Source organism: Lissotriton vulgaris, chromosome 12, assembly GCF_964263255.1.
Source record: "Lissotriton vulgaris chromosome 12, aLisVul1.2, whole genome shotgun sequence".
NCBI classification, from domain to species: domain Eukaryota; kingdom Metazoa; phylum Chordata; class Amphibia; order Caudata; family Salamandridae; genus Lissotriton; species Lissotriton vulgaris.
In genome coordinates, this window is record NC_141700.1 from 546116956 (window position 1) to 546139507 (window position 22552).

Below are 22552 nucleotides of genomic sequence, written 5' to 3' on the forward strand. Positions count from 1 at the left end.
CGGGCACAGCCCGGTAACTATCGCCCCATTAGTTTAATAGACACCATCCAGAAAATAGTGGGGCGAGTAATTGTTAATAGGTTGCTCGATTGGGTTGATGAACACAACATTTTATCCCCCTTTCAGGCCGGATTTCGCAGGGCAACCAGCACTGTGGATCAAGTCTTCCGTTTCCAACTGATACAGTGGAAGACTGTGGTGCTAGGCGGAGGCAGCCTGTATGCAGCATTTGTTGACTTGCGGGCTGCCTTCGACCTGGTACCGAGGGCGAAACTGTGGGAAGTGCTTGAGACACTAGGGGTCCCTGGGGACCTGTTGATTTTAATTATGCGACTGCATGAGGGCAACTATGCCAAAATACGATGGGGAGGTTATGGGAACGACACTGCCGTATTTCCTGTTGAGCGCGGGGTTCGGCAGGGATGTTCAATGACCCCTACCTTGTTTACCCTCTTTATTAATGGTGTTGTTTCCCGCATGCAATCTCGGGCTGTGGATGCCCCTTCTCTCGCTGGGGAGAAAGTCCCCATTTTAATGTTCGCCGATGACACTTTAATTTTATCAAAAACCCCCAGGGGTTTACAAAAAGCATTGGCAATATTTGATGAGTTCTGTACCGACCACGGACTTGAGGTGAATGCGTCCAAGACAAAACTCATGGCTTTTAAACCACATAGAAATTTTAAATCAAATATTACCATGAGTGGCCGCATTCTTGAAGTTGTAAAATCCTTCACCTATTTGGGGATCCTGATCTCCAATGACAATAAGTGGCAGCAACACCTTAATATTGCTACATTAAGGCACAAGCAGCTATCTGGCACTATAATTAAGGAGCATAGGAAGTCAATGACAAAACCTATTAAACCGCCCCTGATAATATATGAGGCAAAAGCAATTGGGTCTGCTTTGTACGGTGCGGAGTTATGGGGGTACGAAAACCTCCATGAACTCCAACTATCTGAAAATAAATTTCTGAGGTCGTTGACGGGTACCCCACAGAGCAGTCCTTTATTGCCCCTGCGATATGAGTTAGGTAGAAGAGAACTCACGGAAAAGGCCAAACTGCGCCCGATATTATTCTGGCGTAGACTTTGGACTACACCAGAGCTCTCTCATTACGCGGAAGGGTTCTCTGATGTCATCAAAGCTGACCATTACAATAAAATCAGATGGTTTAAAACACTAAAGATTGCACTGTTTAATTTAGGACTACATGCCTTATGGACAGATCCTGCTGGGGTTTTATTTCCCTCTAAGACTGTTTTAAAAGACATATTCTGGGAACACGTTGCTAATAGGAGCTTGCTTAATACCAACAGTGGGACTATGACCACTGGCTACCTAGAAGCTAAAATGTTCCCCATTTATGAAAAGTATTGGGACTACATAAAGAACCCCCTGGACAGGAAATTGTTATTTCAAATGAGGGTAGGTTCGCTCCCCCTCCGTAACTTAACAGCTAAATGGAAATCAGGGGGGGTTGTACTATGTCCAGCCTGTGGGGTAGGAAAAGAAACCCTAGGTCATTTCCTGTTTTGTTGCCCAGTATATTCTGCCCCAAGGCAAGCCTGGTTGGCTCCTATGTGTAGGAATTTAGGTACAAAAAGTAGTATGGTGGCACTGCGCATAGTAAAATCTACTACTGAAGAATGGATCAATATTGCAATTGCAAAGTACCTGGGATGGGCGTGGGTTTTAAGGCAGAGACTGTTGGTAAGTTAAATACTGCCATCAAGTCGATCAGAGACTGCTAGACATTTGTCTATTCTCTGTAACTGCTTAGTAAATAGCCAGAGACTGCTAAACTAATGTTTATTCTCTGTAAATCTTTTAGCTGACCAGAGACTGCTAGACTTTTGTCTATTCTCTGTTTTTGCAATGTGTCATTGGCTTGAACGTTGAATTTTTAATGTAATGAATTCTCTTTTAATGTAATGATTTTCTGGGGATATTTACATTGTTATTATGAATATCACCCCTCTGGTGTCTTTTTTCCGACGGTAATGATTTTTGCACCTGTACATATGATGTGTCATTGTTTTTAATTTTTTTTAAAAAATGTGTGCATTGTTTTTAAATTGTTAAAATGTGCATGTGCTTGTTTGATTGAGTATGTAAATTTAATCGGTTTTTTAATTATATGTTTGTTTGTCTTGCTTTTATGAGTAATACTCGAATAAAGCACTTTTTGAATTGAATTGAATTTGTTTTCCTTTTCTTCCCCTTTCTTCTGAATTGCTTGTTTTCTCGTGAACTGACATCTCTGAGACCTGGACCCCCAATCTGCAAATCTGCAGTTGTCTTTTATCTCATCTTAACTTAGTATCACCTCCTCTTTTCTGTTTATTTTCTGTTTCTTGTGCTGTACTGCGGTACTCGTATTTACTAACTAGCCTGGCACAGTGCTACTGCTTGGCCTGTAATACCTCTGTCTAGTAGCGGTAGCTAACTTTGGAATGGCAACTGCTCCCAATGCTTACGGGGTCATGCCTCCTTTAGAGTGCTAGCCCTAGCCTGTTACTGACTACTGTGTTGTAGTTTTAATTGTGTACAGCATCCCCACAGCTAATTAAAAAGGAAGTAAGGATGCTTGCAAACCTCAGTTGGCATTAAGCAGCCTCCTTCTCCTTAGGTAGTTTACTTACATTGCCAGAATGGTGCAAACATGTAGGTGCAAAAATATTCCTCAATTAAAATCAGCAACGTATTCCCAATTTAACTTCGGCAAAATCTGGTAGCATTCCAGAGGAATAAATGATGCCGTACCCCATATCCTGCACCCCTCAATCTCTGGTGCAGGCCAGGCTGGGGGTCTGGTCTGTTCTACTCTTGTCAGTTTCTTATTTCATCCTCTGACCTGTTCCTTGGAGAATGCACTCTTCTTCCCTTCACTTGTTAAAGACCCACACTAGACACAAGCGTAGCCTGCTGTGAGATCATGCATTTTGTGCACAAAGAGGAAGTGAGATATGGCGAGTAGCGGGGTGACTCCCAGACTGTCCGCTATCTTCTACAAATAACCTCGGAGTTTCAAGGCAGGAGGGGCGAGGAAACCTTTAGCGGAACCCCTCATGGGTCCACAATGATGTCATGGTCCGCTGTTTCTAGGGCGCCATTGCTCTTCTTACTTAGTTTGCCACACATCACTCTTTCACGGCTTCCTGTCAATGAAGTCAAAACTTTGTATTGATGGGATCTTTCTACTCAGTTGTATCAATTTCCGCTTTTTGGTCTCATGAGAAATATCTTGGAAACAAAGACATACATCATTTTGTCCACACTACATTTAATTGGGGCGTTGAATGAGTGTATGTGAGTGGTTACATACAGTAGAACCCTGCAGAACGTCCAATTGCAGTCATTTTGTGCACCACCTTAGTACAATGTCATGCCTTGCAGTGCACTGGGAGGCAGGATATGTGACACCAAGTGAAAGAGTGCATGATGTCTCTTCCTGTAAAGGACTGCCCGGCCACTCCCCTGAAACATTGGAGAATTTAATCTACAAACCAGAAACCGCAAACTTTCTTCATCAGTCTTGGCAGTTGCAGCCAAGAAACTTATTCCTGAATCTCAAAATATTATTCTCACTCTTTTTAAGTACTTTACACCGCCCCAGTGCAGTATGGTGACCACATACTAAAAATATTTCAAAATGAAAGGTTCACAACTGGTAAAGAGGAAAGTAACACCTTCGCATTCGTTTTATGTGCTCGTCATTATAACAACACCTTGGATAAAATGATGATCTTTTATTGAGTTAAAGGTTTGTTGTTTAGTAATTTAGGCGCACACTAAAGAACAACAGTAAAGCATGCATTTTTATAAAAATTAAGGATACGAATATTTTTTACAAAAAAAGCAGAAACCACTAATTATGTTTAATTTGTGAACAGGCTGTTAAATGTCATGTTTACCATATTTTGAAAGCATTTTGTATTGTGAATAATACCTGTTACACAACTATTTTCATTTTGAATTGAGGTTTCGTTAGCAGTATGATTTCCTTTTGCTTTCCACCCACCTAGGTAATTACATCTCTGCATCAAATTAACTTAAAGAAAACCGGATTAAGTAAACAACATCTGCAAATAAAATTCTAAAAACATTTCCATAACGTGATTGTCTAACATTAGATCTGTAGTCTTTAAAAAATACATGTTAGACGAGGCTGCTAATATCCTTCTAAGATACAGTGGAAAATATTTGTCCACAAGAAGTGGACACTTCCAAACACAAATTACGTTATTTCGTTTTAGAAATTATTAGAAGTCCATTGTTCAAGCATTTTTAAAGGTCCTCCATATAGAAAAGTGTTAATCGGTATGTATCTGGGATTCCGAGGTATGAGATTATGTGAAACTAAGATCTTAGTAGAAGGCTCTGCACAAGTGGCAATAACATAACATGGAGACATTTATAACTGCGGAAATTAATGCCCCAAGGAAATTGGAGTGTATTACAAACTTGGCTTCATGAAATTGATATGGGGAGTCTGTTCTGCTACCAGGAGGAATTCCACAGCTTTGGTGCACTCCTTTATAAAGATTGTTTGGGGTCCCTTTTCTTTCTGCAAATTGAGTAGTCAAGCATAAGGGGGTCTGAGATGCATGGTTTCTACTGGCCACCTGAGACCACCAGTTTATTAGCTTGGCAATTTGGATTCTCAGAGAAGAACATTTTATGAATAACACAGGAAAGTTTAAGAGTAGATGTCAATTTGATTGAGAATCAGGTCCCGAAGACCAGCATTATTATTATGTTATCCTCCTTCAGACACCAATTTCGCAACATGACGTGGAGTAGCTTTCAGGGAAGTGAGACATTATTTAAATCTGTCATTGGCTAGGATGCATTGAGATTTTTTGTAAATTTGAGGTTCAAGTTTTTTGTGCAGTCAGTTGTGATAGGCAGCATTCCAGGATGTTACGAGGGCTGAGCACAGATTTTAGTGGGGTTGAGCAGTTGTTGGGAATCTTGGAGAGATAACAGGTCAATCACATTTTCGTTTTTGGGGAGTTTAATTTAGGGGTGCAATGGATCATGCAGTATCCTGTGATGACTACTTTCATGTGACGTTGTGCAACATCAATGTAGAAGTGTTGTTTAGTAGAGAACCAAAGGGTTCCATGTACAAGTTGAAGAGGGCGGGCAGAATATGAAACCCTGAGGTACATCTTTTTGTAGAATTAAAGTGTTGAAGTAGAATTTCAGATTTGTATGCATAGACAAGAGTTCTGAATCTATGAAGTTAAACAGCCCCATTCTGTTATTGAAAATCTTCAAAGGATCCATTCTGTTAAAATTAAAAAGCCTGTCCTTGGCTCATTCTTTCATTATCAACAGTCACCAGCATTAAGAGGTCCAGAATGTCTCTTTAATGAGGTCTGGTCAGGTCGTAAGGCCTATTGTCACATTGTGCACCAGATAGCTCCTTTAAAAGCATGGAAATAATTGACAGTGCCCCGTGGCGTGGAAAGATGGAGCGGGATGACAAGGCCGAAATCCCATTTTCCAAGAATGAAGAGAGCACGATCTACAATGTATAGACAGTCTTGGAGCTGCAGCCGAGCCTGAAGCCCGATTGGAGGTCAGGGCAGGGTGTTTTCAGCTATGAATTGTGTAAGCACAGCTCTCTGGGACTTTATCTTGGAAGGTCAGGTTTGATATCAGTTGCAAGCTATTCATGTCATCAAGATTGACTCCTACGTTTTTGTAAGGCAAGTCACTTGGCCCAATTTACACAATCGAGGGCACCACTGAGATAGTAATGCAAATGCATTTATCCAGGTGATCAAACAGTATTAAGAAAATGCTCATTTCTTTGGTGATAGAGCCTGGTATTGGGTAATCGAAGAGGGTAGTCAGTCTCAATTTTGCAATGGTCTTGAAGAATTCAGGGTGCACATATTCTCTCAAGTCAGACCAGGTGGCTCGAGATTTCTGGATTAGCTCCACCCTCCATGGGTACGTAGAGTTCGGTGGAGGGATAGTTCTTTCTTGTCTATTTTCTTTTTGAAGAGATAGCTGAAGCTTTTGCATTTTTCATCTGGATTATTAATAGGCTTGTGGTTACTATTGGGCTAGTTGAGGGCTTTATCAAATCAAATAGTTTTTAGGGTGATTTCGGGCATGGCTGAGCTCTGCATGGATTAAAGAAACTTTGGCCTAAAAAAAATACATTTTCGGTCTTTTTACTTTCATTTTGGCATTTTCTAAATTTCTTCTCAAAATGATAAAGCGCAACATTGGTTCCTGTACTTTAAGGGGTTCTTGTATCCTGGTTAGGTTGTGTGTGAAGCATCTAGCAGAGGGCTTGGTTTGTTTTGGCATAACTCACTTATCTATGATATAAGTCAGGTTATCTGTGTATTGATCGGTCATGTCAGAGAACACCTGTGTAGTATGTATGTCTCTTAAAGAGCCAAGAATGCTCTTTCTCAGAGTGAAGCTAGGTTGATGTCTTTGCATACTCTCCCCAGTGATTGGGTTTCTTCTATTGGACATTATTCTGTAGGAGATGAGGGAATGTGGTATCAAGAAGTGATCCAATCAGTCTGCAGTGGTGGTAATATTTGCCTCAACGGTATCTTCACTAGCAATTAAGGGGTGTGGCCTATTAGAGCATTACACATAGACTGTGCTGTCTAGAAATGCATGTAGCAATCACAAGGAGATGATGGACGAAGTGCTGAAATGTTTCAAACACTCACCCCCAGTCACAGATCTGGGTTAAATCTATCATCATTCTTTACCTCACTTTGACACCCCAGTTCAGACACAGCAATATGCAAATCAGTCTTGACCCTGTTCCTCATGGGAACAGTCCAGCCCGAACTACCAAGCCATGTCTTCCCTTGACCGGAAACAAGCATCTTGGGACCGGTTTCGGGCTAACAGTCCAAATCAGCCAGGCTAGCTTGAATCCAGTGGCAAAGTGAGCAAGGGACCCACGTCTGGGCCTACCCTGCCAACTTAGTATGAACAAAGCAACACAAGGAGATGATGCATGTAGTCAAGAGATGCAAATGTCTCATTAGTCTCTCAAATGAGGACCAAAATCCGAAAGAAAGATGTGATTGGGAGATGTCTATATCTCCATAATAGGTTCGGTGATCTGTACAAAAAAGTTTGATTGTAACCAGTAAGCAGGTGAATAAAGTAACATTCAGTACCGATTTTGTCTTCTGTTTTAATTTGAATTCAGAGGCATACACAGGTAGGAAATGGGGAACATCCTTTACGACGCGGATGTTACCCCGCAGTACCGTTACAACGCGTATTTTAGAACGCAAGTCGTAACTACGACTTGCGCTGGAGGGCGCTAAAGGACAAGGAATAGTAGATTTACTATTCCAACACCTTCCCTACTGTACGTAGGCTGGTGTTGGAATAGTAAATTAAACTATTCCTAAATCCGCACCCCTACAGCGCAAGTCGTGGTAACGACTTGCGTTGTAAAATACGCGTTGTAACGGTACGCGTAGTAATACCACGCGCCGTAACAATGTACATCCGTAGGAAATGTACATTTTTAAAGATTTGCATTAACTGGAATCTCTGGATTATCACCACGCCACAGTCTCTTCTCTAGATCCATTCTAAATGAATGATTGAGTAGGCTGGGGGTACAAGGACCTCCAACACTGGTGAGAAAGTGTCACTGAGTCTGGTCTGCCTTTGGAATAGGATTTGTACATTGTATTTAGTGATCGGGTCTACAATCTCTAATCTTTGTTTGCGTTGATCTGCATTTGCAGGGTAAAAGAGTAAAACATTGAAAGACTGTTGGTGTTGAGACTTGAATTTCTATAAAACGGCTGAAGTTGCAGCTGCTATTGTGGAGGGCTTGAGATCTGCTGTAAATCACAGGAGATGATGGGATGTTGGAGAATTCTTGAGGAAGGCCGCTGGAGGCAACGGAGCCGAACTTCTGTAGAGGATACTTAATATCTAACACAGATTAACCCAGACAAGACCATTTGCGTCGAGGTCCTGTAGTATAAGGTTTTAAGGTGTGTTTTTGAGCCTTCGAGTGGTAAATGCGTGGAGCAAGGAAGCCTGGTTCTACAGTGCTTTCTAAAGAGGATAAGGCTGTCTTGTGCCGCTCAGAGGTTCATCTCTTGAAAGCACATGACTAATTGCAATAACCAACATTAAACCACTGGATTACCCACTATCCTTTGATTCCTGAGTAGTGTGCAACTCACTGTAAAAGCACTTCATCGCCCGTCAGGGGTAGTAAGTGCTAACTAAAATAAAATTACAATACAATTTCAATTATTAGCCTATATAGTTTTGAAAAAGGTGCCTTCGGAACCGATGCAGAACCAGTTTGCTGGAGTTCCCTACTTTCATAACCAAGAAAGGTTTATTCTGCATTTTATATGAAGAAAATTTAAAAAATGCCAGAGAGACTATTGTGTTTTGATACAAAGCCATGATTCTGCTGCAGTTCGTTTGTTGGTTTTATTTTGGGGACACATTGAAAAATATATTATTGATTGGGAATAGTCCAAAGGTGAGAGCCTTAGAATGAAGTCTTAATATATTCGTTTTGGGAGACGTTTAACGCCTTCTAGTTGTTTTCTTTGGAGAAGAGACCGAGCAGGGATTTACCTGTCCCCCATGTCAATGGGGCACACCATTAGCTGGCAGTTTGAGAGCGGACGCAGAGCAATAGATACAATTTGTAGATATCTATTAAGGCTGGAAAAAATGTGGTTGTATCTATTTCTGTTTTTTTTTTTACCAATATGGCCAGGACATTTGTGTTTAATCATTTTTTGATATAATGGTAGGATGGGCTAATAAGTGATTCCTTCAATCAAAGTATTTGGAGACAGGGAATTAAGATTATCTTTCTTTTTGGAACAAGATTGGCAAAGGCTGAATTGAGATGGAGTATTCTTGCTGTTTTATGATCTGAGAGACCTTTTACTATATCAACCACTGACTGCAGTCAGAAGAAAGACAGACCTCTTGCACACCCCTTTTCCCATCTAGCTTATCAGGGCAGCTGACTGCCAGAGCTGTGTCACTATTCTTCTTAAAAATATGAACCAGGGGGTTCAGCCAAGTACATTTCTCTCACCTAGTGCTACTGGCGCCAGTGTATTGTTCCACCTCAAAGGGAGTGCTTCAATTTCAATTCAAGCAGGACTGTTTTGCCACTCACAACTACAAAGAATCATTACATTTTTTGTCACTTCTATTTCTTCATGTCATGTATTGATTAAAATATGAAGCAATCCTTTTTGCCCAGAAGCATGTGAAACAAAGGCATTTTTTATGTATTTGTCAAGTTCGAGTTCAAGCATGAGCCAGGTCAATAGGTCTGGCTTTAATGTGCTAACGCATCCAAATAGCATTTGTAAATGCCTATGTTTGCATCGGTTTGTACATAAATGCCAAATCTATTGGCTTTGCAAATGCTTGTTATCCAGTGGTGTGTATGGAATCTACTTTGCTGCATGTACCACAGCTCCCCTGTTCCCAAGACTGACCTCTCTGTTGAGGCAGTGCAAAGGTGCATCAACTCACAGAGAAAGATGGAGGAACTTACTTTCTGTGAATGAAAGCCCTGTGCATGAGTCTTCTATGCATCGCTGACCGCTTTGTCTTATCTCTCTGTTTCAGGACCACGCCAAGAGATTCCAGACCTATGGCTCCTCCAATGCCTTCATCTGCAACTCGCTCTCCAAGTCTGTGTCCATGAGTGGCATCGATCACACCTATGCCTATGCCGATGGTGAGTCCTGCCAAGAGAAGGGTGACCCTCTGCTCCTCCGCTTCACCACCCTGCCACAGATATATCCATCCTTTCACTCATTAGGACTGGCGTGAGTCAACTGCTGGGAGTGAAGATGACTTCACGCTCCCAGGTGATCAGCCCTCTAAAACACCAACCATCCCTGAGCACACCAACCACGGACAGCTGTTCGCACAGGGTAACAGCACCCAGGGTCATCACGCACGACAGGAAAACACTCACGCATAGAACAAAAAAAGCAAAGACAACACCCTTCCAACCACACACCCTACATGGCATAGCTTGCTGCATGCACATCCAGGCAAGCGCTTCAGCCCCCTACATAGGAGTAGTGAGCACTGCATAAATGCTGTCCTTCAGGCTCATATGCAGCTGCCCTGGGCAGAGCCACAAGGTCTCAAACCATGCCAGGTTTTCAAAATGAGTCTTCCATTTACCTTAGGTTGGAATACCTTGAGAATCTTGCCTACTTGTTCCATATTGGTATTCGTGCTCCAAGAGTAACACACCCATTACCAGACTCTACATGCGTGTTTGTGAAAGGTGAGATTAGGGTTTTCGCCGATGTTGCAGAATGTGGAAACGTTTATCACTAGACTGCTGTGTAATTGATTGGCCATACATTTAGTTACATTTTCACAAACACTTTTTTTTATTTCAAAAGGATTTTTTATTTCGATGATTTACAATATAGTACAATAGTAATGAAAGAGGGGGGGGGGGTACAGCAGTTCGTTATATCGTTACATACATAGGTACTCTGAAATATACATTTACGTTGGTTATACTGTTTGGTCTGTAGGCCCCCCTGTGACGGTGAAGGAAGAAGAGAAAGGGGGGAAGTAGTGGGGGGGGGGGTTAGTACGCACGGCGTTGTAGTTGCCCGCTACTACTGTAGTTGGGCTGCTAGTGGTAGTGTAGTTCACGGGGGTTTGTCTGGCCCCAGGTGTGCGTCTAGGGCTCACAAACACTTGACTTGTAAGCTACGACGCATAAATAAATGGTAGAAAGGCTGCTCTTCCCCAGACTATCTAAGAAGCTTTCTGGACACTTTCCACTAGAGGGCGGGCTCGGATAAAAAAACTATCGGGCTTGATGCAGTCGGGGAGTCCTCTCTGCTTCTGAAAGTAGCATTTTCAATCAGGGAGGGGTTATGTGAGGTAACATAGTAACAGGCTGATTCTTATCTTGGTTGTCTGGTAAAGGAAAAAGAACTCTGCCACCGAGGGAGGGAGTTAGCTTAGTTGGTTGTTGCAGCAGCTGGAGAATCCTACAAATTGCATAAAAAAGCACAGAATTGAGTTTTAAATGAAAGCTTTCCAAAATGTATCAGTAGAGTTCTGAATAGGCGGAAACCCCGGCAAATCGTATTTTTGGGCGAAGATCCACGCTTTCCGTGTCGCGGCGCTGCACAATATTTTCTTGTCTTCAGGGGCCGCTTGGGTCTCATTTCAAATAATAAATGCACCATAATTCTCACTAATTTTCCGTCGGTGTCTAAAAATAGACATCTACCAATATCTCTGGTTTTGTTTCTGTAAATCTTCTCGGTTGTTTATCCATGCATTTCCGTGAGCTTCTGGCAAGGGGACACCTCCAGAATCCTACTGAGCACTAACAAATGCAGGTGGCTAGTGGAGCCCACCCACCCTTAAAAACTGTGTGTAGATGTAGATCTGTGGATATATATATATATATATATATATATATATATATATATATATATATACACACACACACACATATACGTATATTATTATTATTATTACTATTATTATTATTATTTTTAAAGTACGGATAAAGCTAACAGGTAAGGCTTTTTATTTGGGGAAAGTGTTTAGTAATACATAGTTGGGTGACTTTTAGGGCGACTAGATTAAAACCGAAACAGTCTGCAGAGAAGTAGGACAATTAAAATTGACTTTATTTCAGTTCATGGAACCTTAAAAGCACATTGTATATAACACGTGTAAAATGTCCGTAGACAAAACAGATTTGAGATACAGTTCAGTGTAGAGAGGAAGACGAATAAAATATGAATTAATTACAGTCATTAAAATAATATATTGATACAAAATAAAAAATAGTAAATACAATGGCCATATTAAAAGAAATGTTGAAACATGTATATAGCAACAGATACATTTCCCTAAAAGAAACTTGCGCAATTTTCAAGCCACTTTAGCCATCGCGTCCTGAGGGTCACATGATATACGCAAATCTAGGCCAGGCGCAAGAGAAGTGCTTATGCATTTAAAACGGCACGCCTGCTTTTTTCCTGTTCAACCAGACTGCGTAAAGGTATTGGCTAATTCAAAAAACCACAACCTGCCGTGTATTAGATCTCTTGATACAATAGGCCTCCCAATAGTGTCTTATTCCCATAAGTTTCATAACAGTTTTAGCCATTTCCGCATAGGCCTGCCATATTTTGGGCCAAAAGAAGAATAGCTCAAGTTCAATGTTCCCACTAGCATATTTACAGAATTTGCAAGCCAATGGAGTGGGCTGACAGGGCTTCCATCTATTTACGAATGTATTAACTAGAAGGGTTCCACAGCCGAAATGTTAAGCATAGTGTGCGGGCAATAGCTGGTTGGATGTGATCATGGTACACTTCTTTAGCTGGGGAGGTTTTGCATTTTAGCAGTTCTTCAATCAAATCCCCATATTTGGCTTTATGATGTTGTTAGTTGACTTTTTTTATCCCAAAACACAGCTTGCATTGACCCTACCCTTGGTGCCAGCCCCAATAGTGGAAAGGTTACTCCAATATCCACCCAGGCCTAGGCCATTGAGATGGCATTTGGCAAACTTAAACCAAGGGAGCAGATTTACTTTGCTGTGACTCAGGATTTCCTCCATCGCCAACCTATAATGGTGGAGCTCTGAGGAGACCACAGCCTCACACAGTACAGAAGAGGTTTTAACATTGCTAGGTCTGCCAACCTTTTTAATCCTATGTCAAAATAGCGCGGGTGTGCTCAGTTGAAGGCTGAATAGACAGCTCAAAAAGTAATTTTCTTCAGAAACCAAGCCTTTAACATCCAAGATTCCCTAGACGCCATAAAGAGCAGCAGCCTGCGCTTTTGAATTTTAAACCTCTAAAGCTGGGTATGCAAATTTGGGTGTTGTTGCCTTACACCTTTTTACAATTGCTGAAGCAGAGTGCAACAACACCATTTTGCTTTTCTCTGTGTGCGATATCCATATCCCACTCTTATCTTTTCTAATCCCCAGGTAGTCAAATTTGCCCACCATTTGGAGGGGTGTCCCTTTCTCAAAAAAAAAGTCCCTTTGCACGATTTGTGCGGGATAAATATAAAAATCTCGGTTTTGGTAGTGTTCATCTGCACCCCACCTGTGTCACAAAACTCAGAATATGTTAAGGAGGTTTTCAAGTCCAGGAGAGCAGGAGAGTGTTGTCAGAGAAAAGAAGTTCTGAGATAAAACAACCAGCAAATATAGGGGAATCGTGGACGCATTCACCCAGAAAAGCAACCACATCATTGATGTAAATTAAAAAGAGTTTGTGCAAGTACACACACCCTTGTCTCACACCTCATTGGACCGGTATGTGTTTTTTGTTAAGTCACCATCCAGCCCCCAGTTTTGTCAAGAAGACCGATGTGAGTGTCTGAGTGTGATCTATACCCTTAGTAGCCTGGGTGTACTAAAGATGCAACTGCAGAACCAGACCATAGGCTGCCCTGAGGTCCAGAAATACCAAGTATGAGTGATCCCTGGAGAGTCTAAGATATTTTACCACAATGAGGTCGAAGCAAACAATTTGATCAACTGTGCACACCTTGGAGCGAAACCCCGCCTGCAAAAGTTTCAAAATAGCAGCCTCTTCCACCCAGTCTTGTAGTCTAGCCAAAATCTGTCGGCAGAAGATCTTTGACAAGTTATCAATAAGGCTTATGGTTCAATAGTTATTTGGGGTGCCTCTATCTCCCTTTTTTATAGATCGGGACAATCGCCGCATTTTCCCTGATTACAGAACGTGTCCTCCTGACAGTATTTAATTTGAAAGGGTGTTAAAGTAGGGGCCCCAGAGCGATAAAGGTCTCCAGGGATTTTGTCAGAGCCCGGTGCCTTCGGAGGGGGCATAGCCTGGATAGCTCAAAGTGTTTCTTGGTGGGTAAAATGAAGTGGAGCGATCACAAGCGGTTTCCAGATCGAGTTTTTCCAGATGGATGCTGGAGAGGTCATAGATTTCCGTGAAGTGTTCCACCCACTGCTGGGGTTGAATAGTTGATTCTATGGGATTACTGGAGCGGAGGCATCCATGTGAAAAGATGCACCAGATCGTTGTTACAGAATGCCTGTACTAGTGATCACCAATTTAAATCTACTGATCTCTGTTTGGTCGGTATTATCAGCCTTTTATATTTTATTTGGACAGTCTGAATTACCATGTGGACTCCCCTTTTAACAGCTCCGATGAGTAGGCCCTTTGCCTTGCAGCGCTCCTTCCTTTACCATGAGGGAGACTGTGCGAGTGAAGGTTTTTTACAACGTTACGTGGCACGAGCTTCCGCGCCACTCAGTGCACAGCCTTGAGATGAGATACTTATTCTCATGGTAAACCACAATTTTACCAGATGTTCCTTCGTTTAAACCATATTTTTATTTGTCATGTTCCAAAAGTTCATCCATTTTTTATTCGTTCACTCCTAAGGCAGACTTAATTCATAATGACTCCTTTTTTATCTGACGTTAACATGCCCATCCAGGCCTTATCAACGCTGCGGCTGAATTAAAAATTCGTTCTAGTTGATGTCATAATTTAGACCCAATGCTTTTCGGGCTTTTAAAGCGCTTCGTCAGGGGTATCTGCAAAATTAAATAGAACCTGTAATTGTGGTTATTGCATACCAAAGCAACCTTCTTGACTAATTAGTACTGCTATAATATTCAAAACATACTAATTTGACTTAAGAATTATCAAAGTGTGTGCACATAATAAAATTCCCCTCATTTACATTGCCTGCTGTTGCAGAATCATAAGATGACCTGCCCATCTCCAACAAAAAGTATGTGCCAATAAACTAACCCTGTAATTGCCCATCTACCTGTTTCTTGTTGTGACAAAATGTTTACCCTGTGCCCCATAGCCTGAGCCCATGCGTCAGTACCTATTTTACATAAAGTGCTCCATGAACCAAAAGCACCGTCCACAGAAATGTTTCCAGGGGGGGGCAAACTTTTAACTTCATCACTCGCTATCCAGCGGGGGGGGGGGGGGGGGGGGGGGGCGGGGGCAACATTTTAACTTCCTCACTCGCCTTCAAGGCACTTTTAATGCAGACGGACCATTGTCATTCTTTAAGTGATGATCAGCAGCAGACAGAATGACAATGGGCCCGTCCACAGTCTGCTCGAGGTCGGGGAGGGGCTGCTGCAGCCTCCAGAGTTCAAAGAGAACTGCGAGAGGCCCCAAGTGAGGGAACGTTTAATCTCCTGGGGCTTCCCGCAGGGGAACAGCCTGCTGTAATATTGACCATTACGGACCAAAAGGAATGGGACCGGTGACCCAGGGGAGGGCAAGCGCACCCCCTTGCCCTCCCCTGCGGACGCCCATGACCAAACATTCACCTCTTCGCGTTGTTTCCAACTGCCATTGCTGCTCTCTTCCTCTCCTCCAAGTCCCTTCCATGTGTACACTATCTATGTTAAACTGTAGTACACACCCCGTGACCAAATCACACGTACAATTGAACCCCTTGCATGCTCGGGACGGCCCCCGGCGTCAGGGCGGGCGTGGGACGGCCGGGGGCTGTCTGAATCCCGCCCACTATTTAAATCGCCCGCACAGTGCGAAAACTTGTACCGCATGCAAGGGGTTAAAGCAGTATTTACACCAGCCTTCAACCAACGGCCATACTCATGAACCGAAAATCGTTAACATTGATGATAATTACACCCTGCCCCTGTAAGGCCGCGTGCAGGTCAGGCAGCCTGGGGGCTACTCCACTAATGTCACTCAGCGAGGTGGGGGCCCACCAGGACCCGTCTGTTCCATATCCCTAAAGACTAGACCGGCATCGAGCCATCTCTGAGCTCCAGCAGGTCTCGCATACATCCGTAGCGAGTGGACATGGCTTCTCCTGGACCACATCCAATAGATCATCACTACTACAGCTTAGATTGTTTTAATGGATGACTGGAGACTGTAGAGTTTGCAGCCCAACTCCATCTATATACATGCAATTACAATACGATGTGAAGTGGCTGTGGACGTTCACAGCGAGTCCTTCCATTGCAGGTTGTCCTTCTACAAAACAGAAGAGTGTGGTGAATCCTTACAGGGCCCCTTCTGTATTACTGATAGCCTTGGGCATATGTAGCGCCAGTGTTATCTTCAGAAGGTGTTCCTCGTTTGTACGAGTGCGTGACCCCATGCAAATGAGGGAACACTTTGCCTCTAAACCCATACCATTTTATGTATGTGGGTGCAGAGGTAAAGAGGCCGTTCTGGAGGCATCCTACTGCGTTATAAACAGGCATTGCAGAGTCCAGGGTCGGATTGGGATCACAATTCTGCCCGGCACCCCTTAAAAAAGTGGCCCACATTTGCGGATTTCACCCATTTATAAATCAGCATTTGGCTAATCTCATTAGGCTAATTTTTAGAGAAATGTTTGATAGGTTACATATTTTAAAGCTCATAGAGCCTGAAACATTTGTGAAATTTAGAAGCACTACATTTTGGCTTGGAGGGTAAAGTGAAATAAAATGTCTCAAAGGCCACAACTCCTGATGTGGCTATGTTTGCCACCTGCCCATTATATAACCAGCATTACTGGTATTTTAATGTCCTGGTTGTAGGAAAATGAAGAAAATCACCTAATGCTGGTATTTTCTCCTCCGATCAATATGTACTTTAAACAATAAACATAAGGTAAACTGAGTTTAAAATTAGGTCTAAATCTGCTTTAATGATCCATGACAGATAGTTAAAAACTAAACAAAGGCAGAAAAGCCAAGTCAAGAAGAATAGGGAGATTTTTATTATTGTATAATAAATCCTCTTTTAATATTATTCCAGCCTTTGCAGACTCTTAAAACATGGCAAACAGAACATTATTTTTTATTGTAGTTTAAGCGTGAACTCGGCCCAAGGGCGGGGATTATATGAGCACCAATCACATTAAAAAATATCAAATACATTTTTGTTCTAGACCTTGGGCAATTAGTCATTTGCCCAGAATCACAGGATGTTGAGCTGAGGCTGGGACTCGAACCTAGAAAGATGCCTCACAGCAAGGCCTATGCAAACATGCAGCACACTCTACCAAGGCCTGAAAGACTCTGGCGCTGAAGTGCCAACAATAGGCCCCCAGCGGCCCCCTTCACTTACTCATCCTCCTCCCCAGAAAAGTATAGCCTTAGGCCGATGGCCTGGCAGGGGAGGAGTGAAGTAAAGCACAGAGCTGCTGCTGCTCCAGGGGAGCTAATTTGTTAATGGCCCAACGGCCGTATAACCTGCTTCCAGCCAGGTGCCTCAGTTTAGCAGCACAGCAGGGAAGTGAGACACTGCTTCTGAACGCCTGCTCCAGCCCACTGGGGCTAAGCTAAAGTCTGCAGTGGCCAGAATACTGACTGAGGAGCGATGTTCCTGCAAGCTACCCCTTCCGAGCCTGCCTGCCCATGATGCTGGCTCCACAGTACAGTGGCCGGGCGGAGAAGAGCCTAAGGTTCTGTGGGCCGGTTGATAGAGCTAACAAACACCGGCCCACAGGTGACCCTGAGCACCGGCCCATCGGCCAATGCCCGACTGCCCGCCTTCCCAATCCGATGCTGGCAGAGTCATTACACACCCTTAGGGCACCTTCTGGAGCGGTAGAGGTGGTCTCTTGGACCCCCACCGGACATGTTCCTCTTGGCGGGGGCAGTCACTCACTGCTGCGGCCTGCAGAGTGGTCTCTGTGTCCTGTGGACATACAGACTGGGTGCCGGCTGCACTGTAAACTGCGGACCATCTGCTTCAGTCAGGCCACCTTTAACTAAAACCCCGCACCTTGGGCACCATGAGTTCACGGTTACCCTGGGGGGCAGCACGTTATCAATAAAAAGTTGTGCTCTCTTTTGCCTGTGTCTTTTGCATCTACTTAAAGGTGCACTGCGGTGCAAACAGCGACGGCGCGCCCTTACTGCAGCACAGCTCCCAGATGTGAATCCGCGCAGGATCAGACGGTTAGTGGTCCTTTGGAAAAGGGAAGATTGTCCAACTCGCCAGAGCTTCTGAAATGCCAGCTAGACTGGACAAGGGGGAATAACAAGTGAGGACCACCACCTGAGGCGTAAATCAAGAAATATCCCTGATAAACCCAGGACTTATAAAAAAAAACTACAAAGACCAGGAAGAGTACATCATACCAGGCTTTGTTTGACATGGTGCTGATTTGCTCAGCTCGTGTCAGTCTTACAGTGGCATCATACCTTTTAGAGAAGTCTACAAGCCCATGTTTTAACCCTTTCATCACTTGTATGACTTTAAGCAGCAAAACTGCTACAGCTGGCAGGCACTTTGATCAACCTTTGAGAATCTGCTGAATGAATGCAAACACACAGAGAATAAAACAGCCACAGCTTCCCTCTCATGCTAACCACTGACAGAATCCTCTCTCCAGCATCTCAGAATGTTTGGGTTAGGTTTGTAGCAACTGTTTCCAAGGCATGTCCACACAGGACGTATCGTCCTCTGTCACAAAGGTTCAAAGCAGATACTTGCGGTGCATAAAGAATGGCTTGCAAGAGACCCCCCCCCCCTCCTTCCCCCTGAAGCAGGTGACAAGCACACATAAGGGACAAGATGCTTCTGTTTAATATGTGCCCATGCAATGTTATCAAACTTTGGGTCACTAACATTTCTTAAGTCTTTGAGACTCCTAGTTCACACCTTCTTTTTTCTTTCTTTCTTTTTATTTGCAGATGTGTCACTGTTTGGTGCAGAAGGAAGCCTTGAGAATGGGTGAGTATCGGGGGGCATGCTACTGGGGTGAGAGATGAAACTTGATGGGGGAAATGAGAATGAATGGACGTGCTGGAATAGTTCCTAGCCCACCGTAGGCTTCAATTGGAGTGTTGCGCTTTAATTTAAAAAGTGGTGAAAAATGTGACATACTTAGTTTATTACTGGTAAGGGGCAATAGTTTTAGACTCTAAAAATCCCTCCTCAGGACCAGCAAGCTGCCAGTATGAGAGCTCAGTGAGTTTGTGAGGCTTTTGCCAAAATGATATCCCAGTTGTAGGTCACTGATTAACCCTCTGGCACCTAGGTCATTAGTGATGGCCTGCAGGGTAGGAAGATCAGTTCAAGCGGAGATAACCTGCTGTTAAAAATAAAACCATTTTCATTAAGCAGGCATCGATTTAGGGGGTTCTGCCATAGCCAATGTGGTGGAGTGAATGACGAAACATGTATTCGTGGCTTTGATTAGATATGGTTGGGGCTTCTGGCGAACAAAAGGCATTCAAATGAGGATGACTTTTGACAGACTTTCCGTTCTTTCTGTCCTTATCGTCCTTCTTTAAGTTGGGTGTAATTGTCGTTACCCTTCCTGCCTTGATTAGAATGTACTTGTCTAGCTTCCTTCCTGTGTTGGAAGAGTTGTCTTTACCTTCCTTTCTTAGATTGGGCCTATTGGTTAACACCCTTCCTTCACTTAATTATACATGCATGTCCATATATCCCTTCACTAAGTTGGAAATTCTTGCTCTAAATTGCTCATGCTTCTCCTTACCTTCCTTCCTTGCTTTGTTCATACTTGTCCTTACCTTTTCTCCTTGATTTGGACATACCTGTCTTTACCCTTCCTTCCACAAAGTGGATATCATTGTTCTCGTCTTCATTGCTTGAGTTTGGCATATATGTATTTACCCTTCCCCCCTTCCTTCCTTGAGTTGGACATGCTTGCTCTAAGTTTGACATGCTTCGCTCACCGACATTTCCTCTGTTGGATGTACTTGCACCTACCTTCCTTCTTTGAGCTGGACACATTACACCTTATCCTTCCTTCTTCTTGGTGAACATGTTTGCCCCTGCCTTCCTTCCTTGGCTGGAACATAGTTGTCTTTATCCTTTATTCCTTCCTTGAGCCAGATAGGTTAGCCCTCACCTTCCTACCTTGAGTTTTACATTTGTGACCTTATCCTCACTCCCTTCCTTAAGTGGGACTTCATTACTCTCACATTCTTTCCTTGGTTTGAACATACTTGTCCGAACCTTCATTCCTTTCATGAGCTGAACAGGTCTGTCCTTATCTTCCTTCCTTGAATTCAATCTACTTTTTCATAACTTCCTACTCTGATATGTTCTCCAGCTCAATTATGAGTCAGAAGAAGATTGAACATATGGAAACGGGGAGGTTTTTGCTCCACTTTAGGCTCTGTACTTTCCTCCGCTATTTAAGTGGTCCAAAGTGCTAGAGTCTACTGAACTGGGAGCTTGTGTTAGTGCAGCTTCTTTTAAATTTGACTAGGTAGGACTGCAACTGAATACAGATTTTTACAGAAGGAAAGTGGCTCTTAAGGTGCCTAAAACATTCTTGTAGGTGGGTTTGTGCAATGGGCGGATATTCTGGTAGGCCAAGGTATGTGCACGATGGATTTAGTCCCAGATCTCTGCACTGGAGTGAATGTATGACATTGTTCTACATTCTGTCCATCAATTGATCTTTTTGCATAAGGTATGTGCACATCGTGTCATTTTCAGAGCCCCCAGCTGAGGTTCCAAACCAGTCAGTAGTTTGGCCACCGCAGTAAAAGGGGTTCCCCCTTGGTTCAGCCTCCAGGCAGGCTACAGCAGTGTGGAATTTGAAAATGGGACTCCTAGAACTGTAAATATACAAAATCTCCTGGTGTTTCATCTGAATCTTGGTCCTACATTGTAACAAGACGTTGTATTTAACAGGTAAATCTGTTGGGCATAACTTCCTGATGCCATTCTTCCTAGATATAAAGGAGCGGTCAGCAGACGGCCTTGCTCCCTCTGAAGAGATCAGGTCCAGCCTCACTGGTCCTGCGTAGGATTGGAAGCAGCTTCAAAGTTGAGCCTACAGACCAGAGTATAGTTGTGCTTTCAGACAACTAGGTCTGTGTTAAAGGTGGCAACTTTCGATTTACTGTGAACACATATCTGCCTTGCTCCTGTGACCATACTTGTATCATACCCGCCTCCCATTTCTGGCTCATGGTTTTCTTGAATTCCAAAGGCGGGTGTTCCGTTTCCTGGCACTTTGATAATCATAGGTCTCTGCAGTAGGAGGCTGCTGCTTGCTGGGCTGCCACCACCTCCAAAGCTGCCCTATCGATGGGGACAGGGTAGAGGTGTGAAGGTTCTCTAAGCCACTCTTCCACTCAGAGCTAAGGGCTTTTGGCCCGGCATTCGTCATATTACTGGGAAATGTCAAAGGGCCTGGGCTGGTGCTGACCACGAGTCAAGTGTACACCCACATTATGGTGCTTGCGGAGCAGCAACAAAAGCTTGGCATTGTTCTTCCATTGTTGCATGTCCCTGTGACCCTCTCTTCCCTGTTTGTTTTGAATTGTTGGCATTCATGCATCCATGAAGTGTCAAACGCCAGCCATTAACAAATATCCTCCTGGTGTGGTAACATTCGCCCTGGCGCCAGTCTGCCTTGTACATTACACCACTGTCTGCTCCCAGCCTCAGCACCTGCGGATAGTATCCGGCAAGGAGGCCGTTCTGTCAAGATCTGAGGACCAGGGCAATTATAAATATATCTCTGAGTTACTCATAGGGCTGAGAATTGCTATTGGAGCTGTACAGAACTGCCCTCAATGACCAGTTCAATCTTTTTTGTTTGCTTTTTTGATCCGGCGCAGCTCTATATCTGGGAGCTGTGGACACCTCGACGTTCCAGAGGCTGGGGAGCAAGAGAGCGGTCGGAGGGAGGAGACCACTTTGGAAAGGACGCTGAGCTTCATTAAGAAGGTGGCCAGTGGCAAGTCAAAGGTAGGAACATGTCTGCCGCGCGCCCATAGGCACCACGCCCGCTAGCCTTGAAGAGCCTGGTCCTCCCAGTGGAACGGGAGGCGCGAATAGAGGAGGGCCTTGACTTAGTGAGGGACTTCGATGCAGTTCCATCAAGTTGGTGCACTCTTACTCTGACCACATGCTTTAGTGACTGAGGGGCGCATCTTTGATGGTGTCATAGACGTGTGAGCACAATGTTCATTTGTGACGTCAGGAAGTTCTGCTTCCGTGGAATTGTGTTTGCGGAATGTTGCTGCGCTGAAGCTGCGTTGTGATGCCATCATCTTCTAATGCAAGGGTGTTTGTTACGGTTGTATGACACGCTATCGCGGACATAGATATCGCGCGCATTTACATCGCGGCTTTTAAATCGCAACGGCGATGACATCGGCAATGTAAACATCGCGCGTTGTTTGGCCGCAAATGCGGCCTTTTAATTGGATTGCGGTGTTACATCGCCGACATTACATCGTGCGACATAACAACGGATGTTTGTGCCGTGGCACTCATGGATATCGAAGCTCACAGGAATGAAATTCCTCGCTTGTGTATGGTTGACAGCCTGAATGAGGTTATATGATGGAGACTTTACACAACTATAGATTCTCAATATGGATTAATATTTTGTATGAACCTACTATTAACTTCTCATGCAGTTACCCATCAGAAGTTCATTTAAAGGTTTCATACGCAGCGTCCAAGCCATCGATCATTGCCTCAAGACGCTGCTGTGGTTCTGCAGTTGCCTTGTCCAGCATTGGGGATAAAGT

General features: G+C 43.7%; 1 protein-coding gene across 3 annotated transcripts in view; it reads left to right on the forward strand.

Annotated features, from left to right (window-relative positions):
* Positions 1 to 22552, forward strand: part of ARHGEF2 (Rho/Rac guanine nucleotide exchange factor 2) — an 886148-nt gene that overhangs the window by 461267 nt on the left and 402329 nt on the right. For all 3 annotated transcript variants that reach the window (XM_086945348.1, XM_086945349.1, XM_086945347.1), the window contains exons 4-6: positions 9643 to 9754; positions 18716 to 18755; positions 21632 to 21761. In XM_086945348.1, the coding sequence (XP_086801474.1) occupies positions 9643 to 9754; positions 18716 to 18755; positions 21632 to 21761 (282 nt within the window). The remainder of the gene's footprint in view (positions 1 to 9642; positions 9755 to 18715; positions 18756 to 21631; positions 21762 to 22552) is intronic.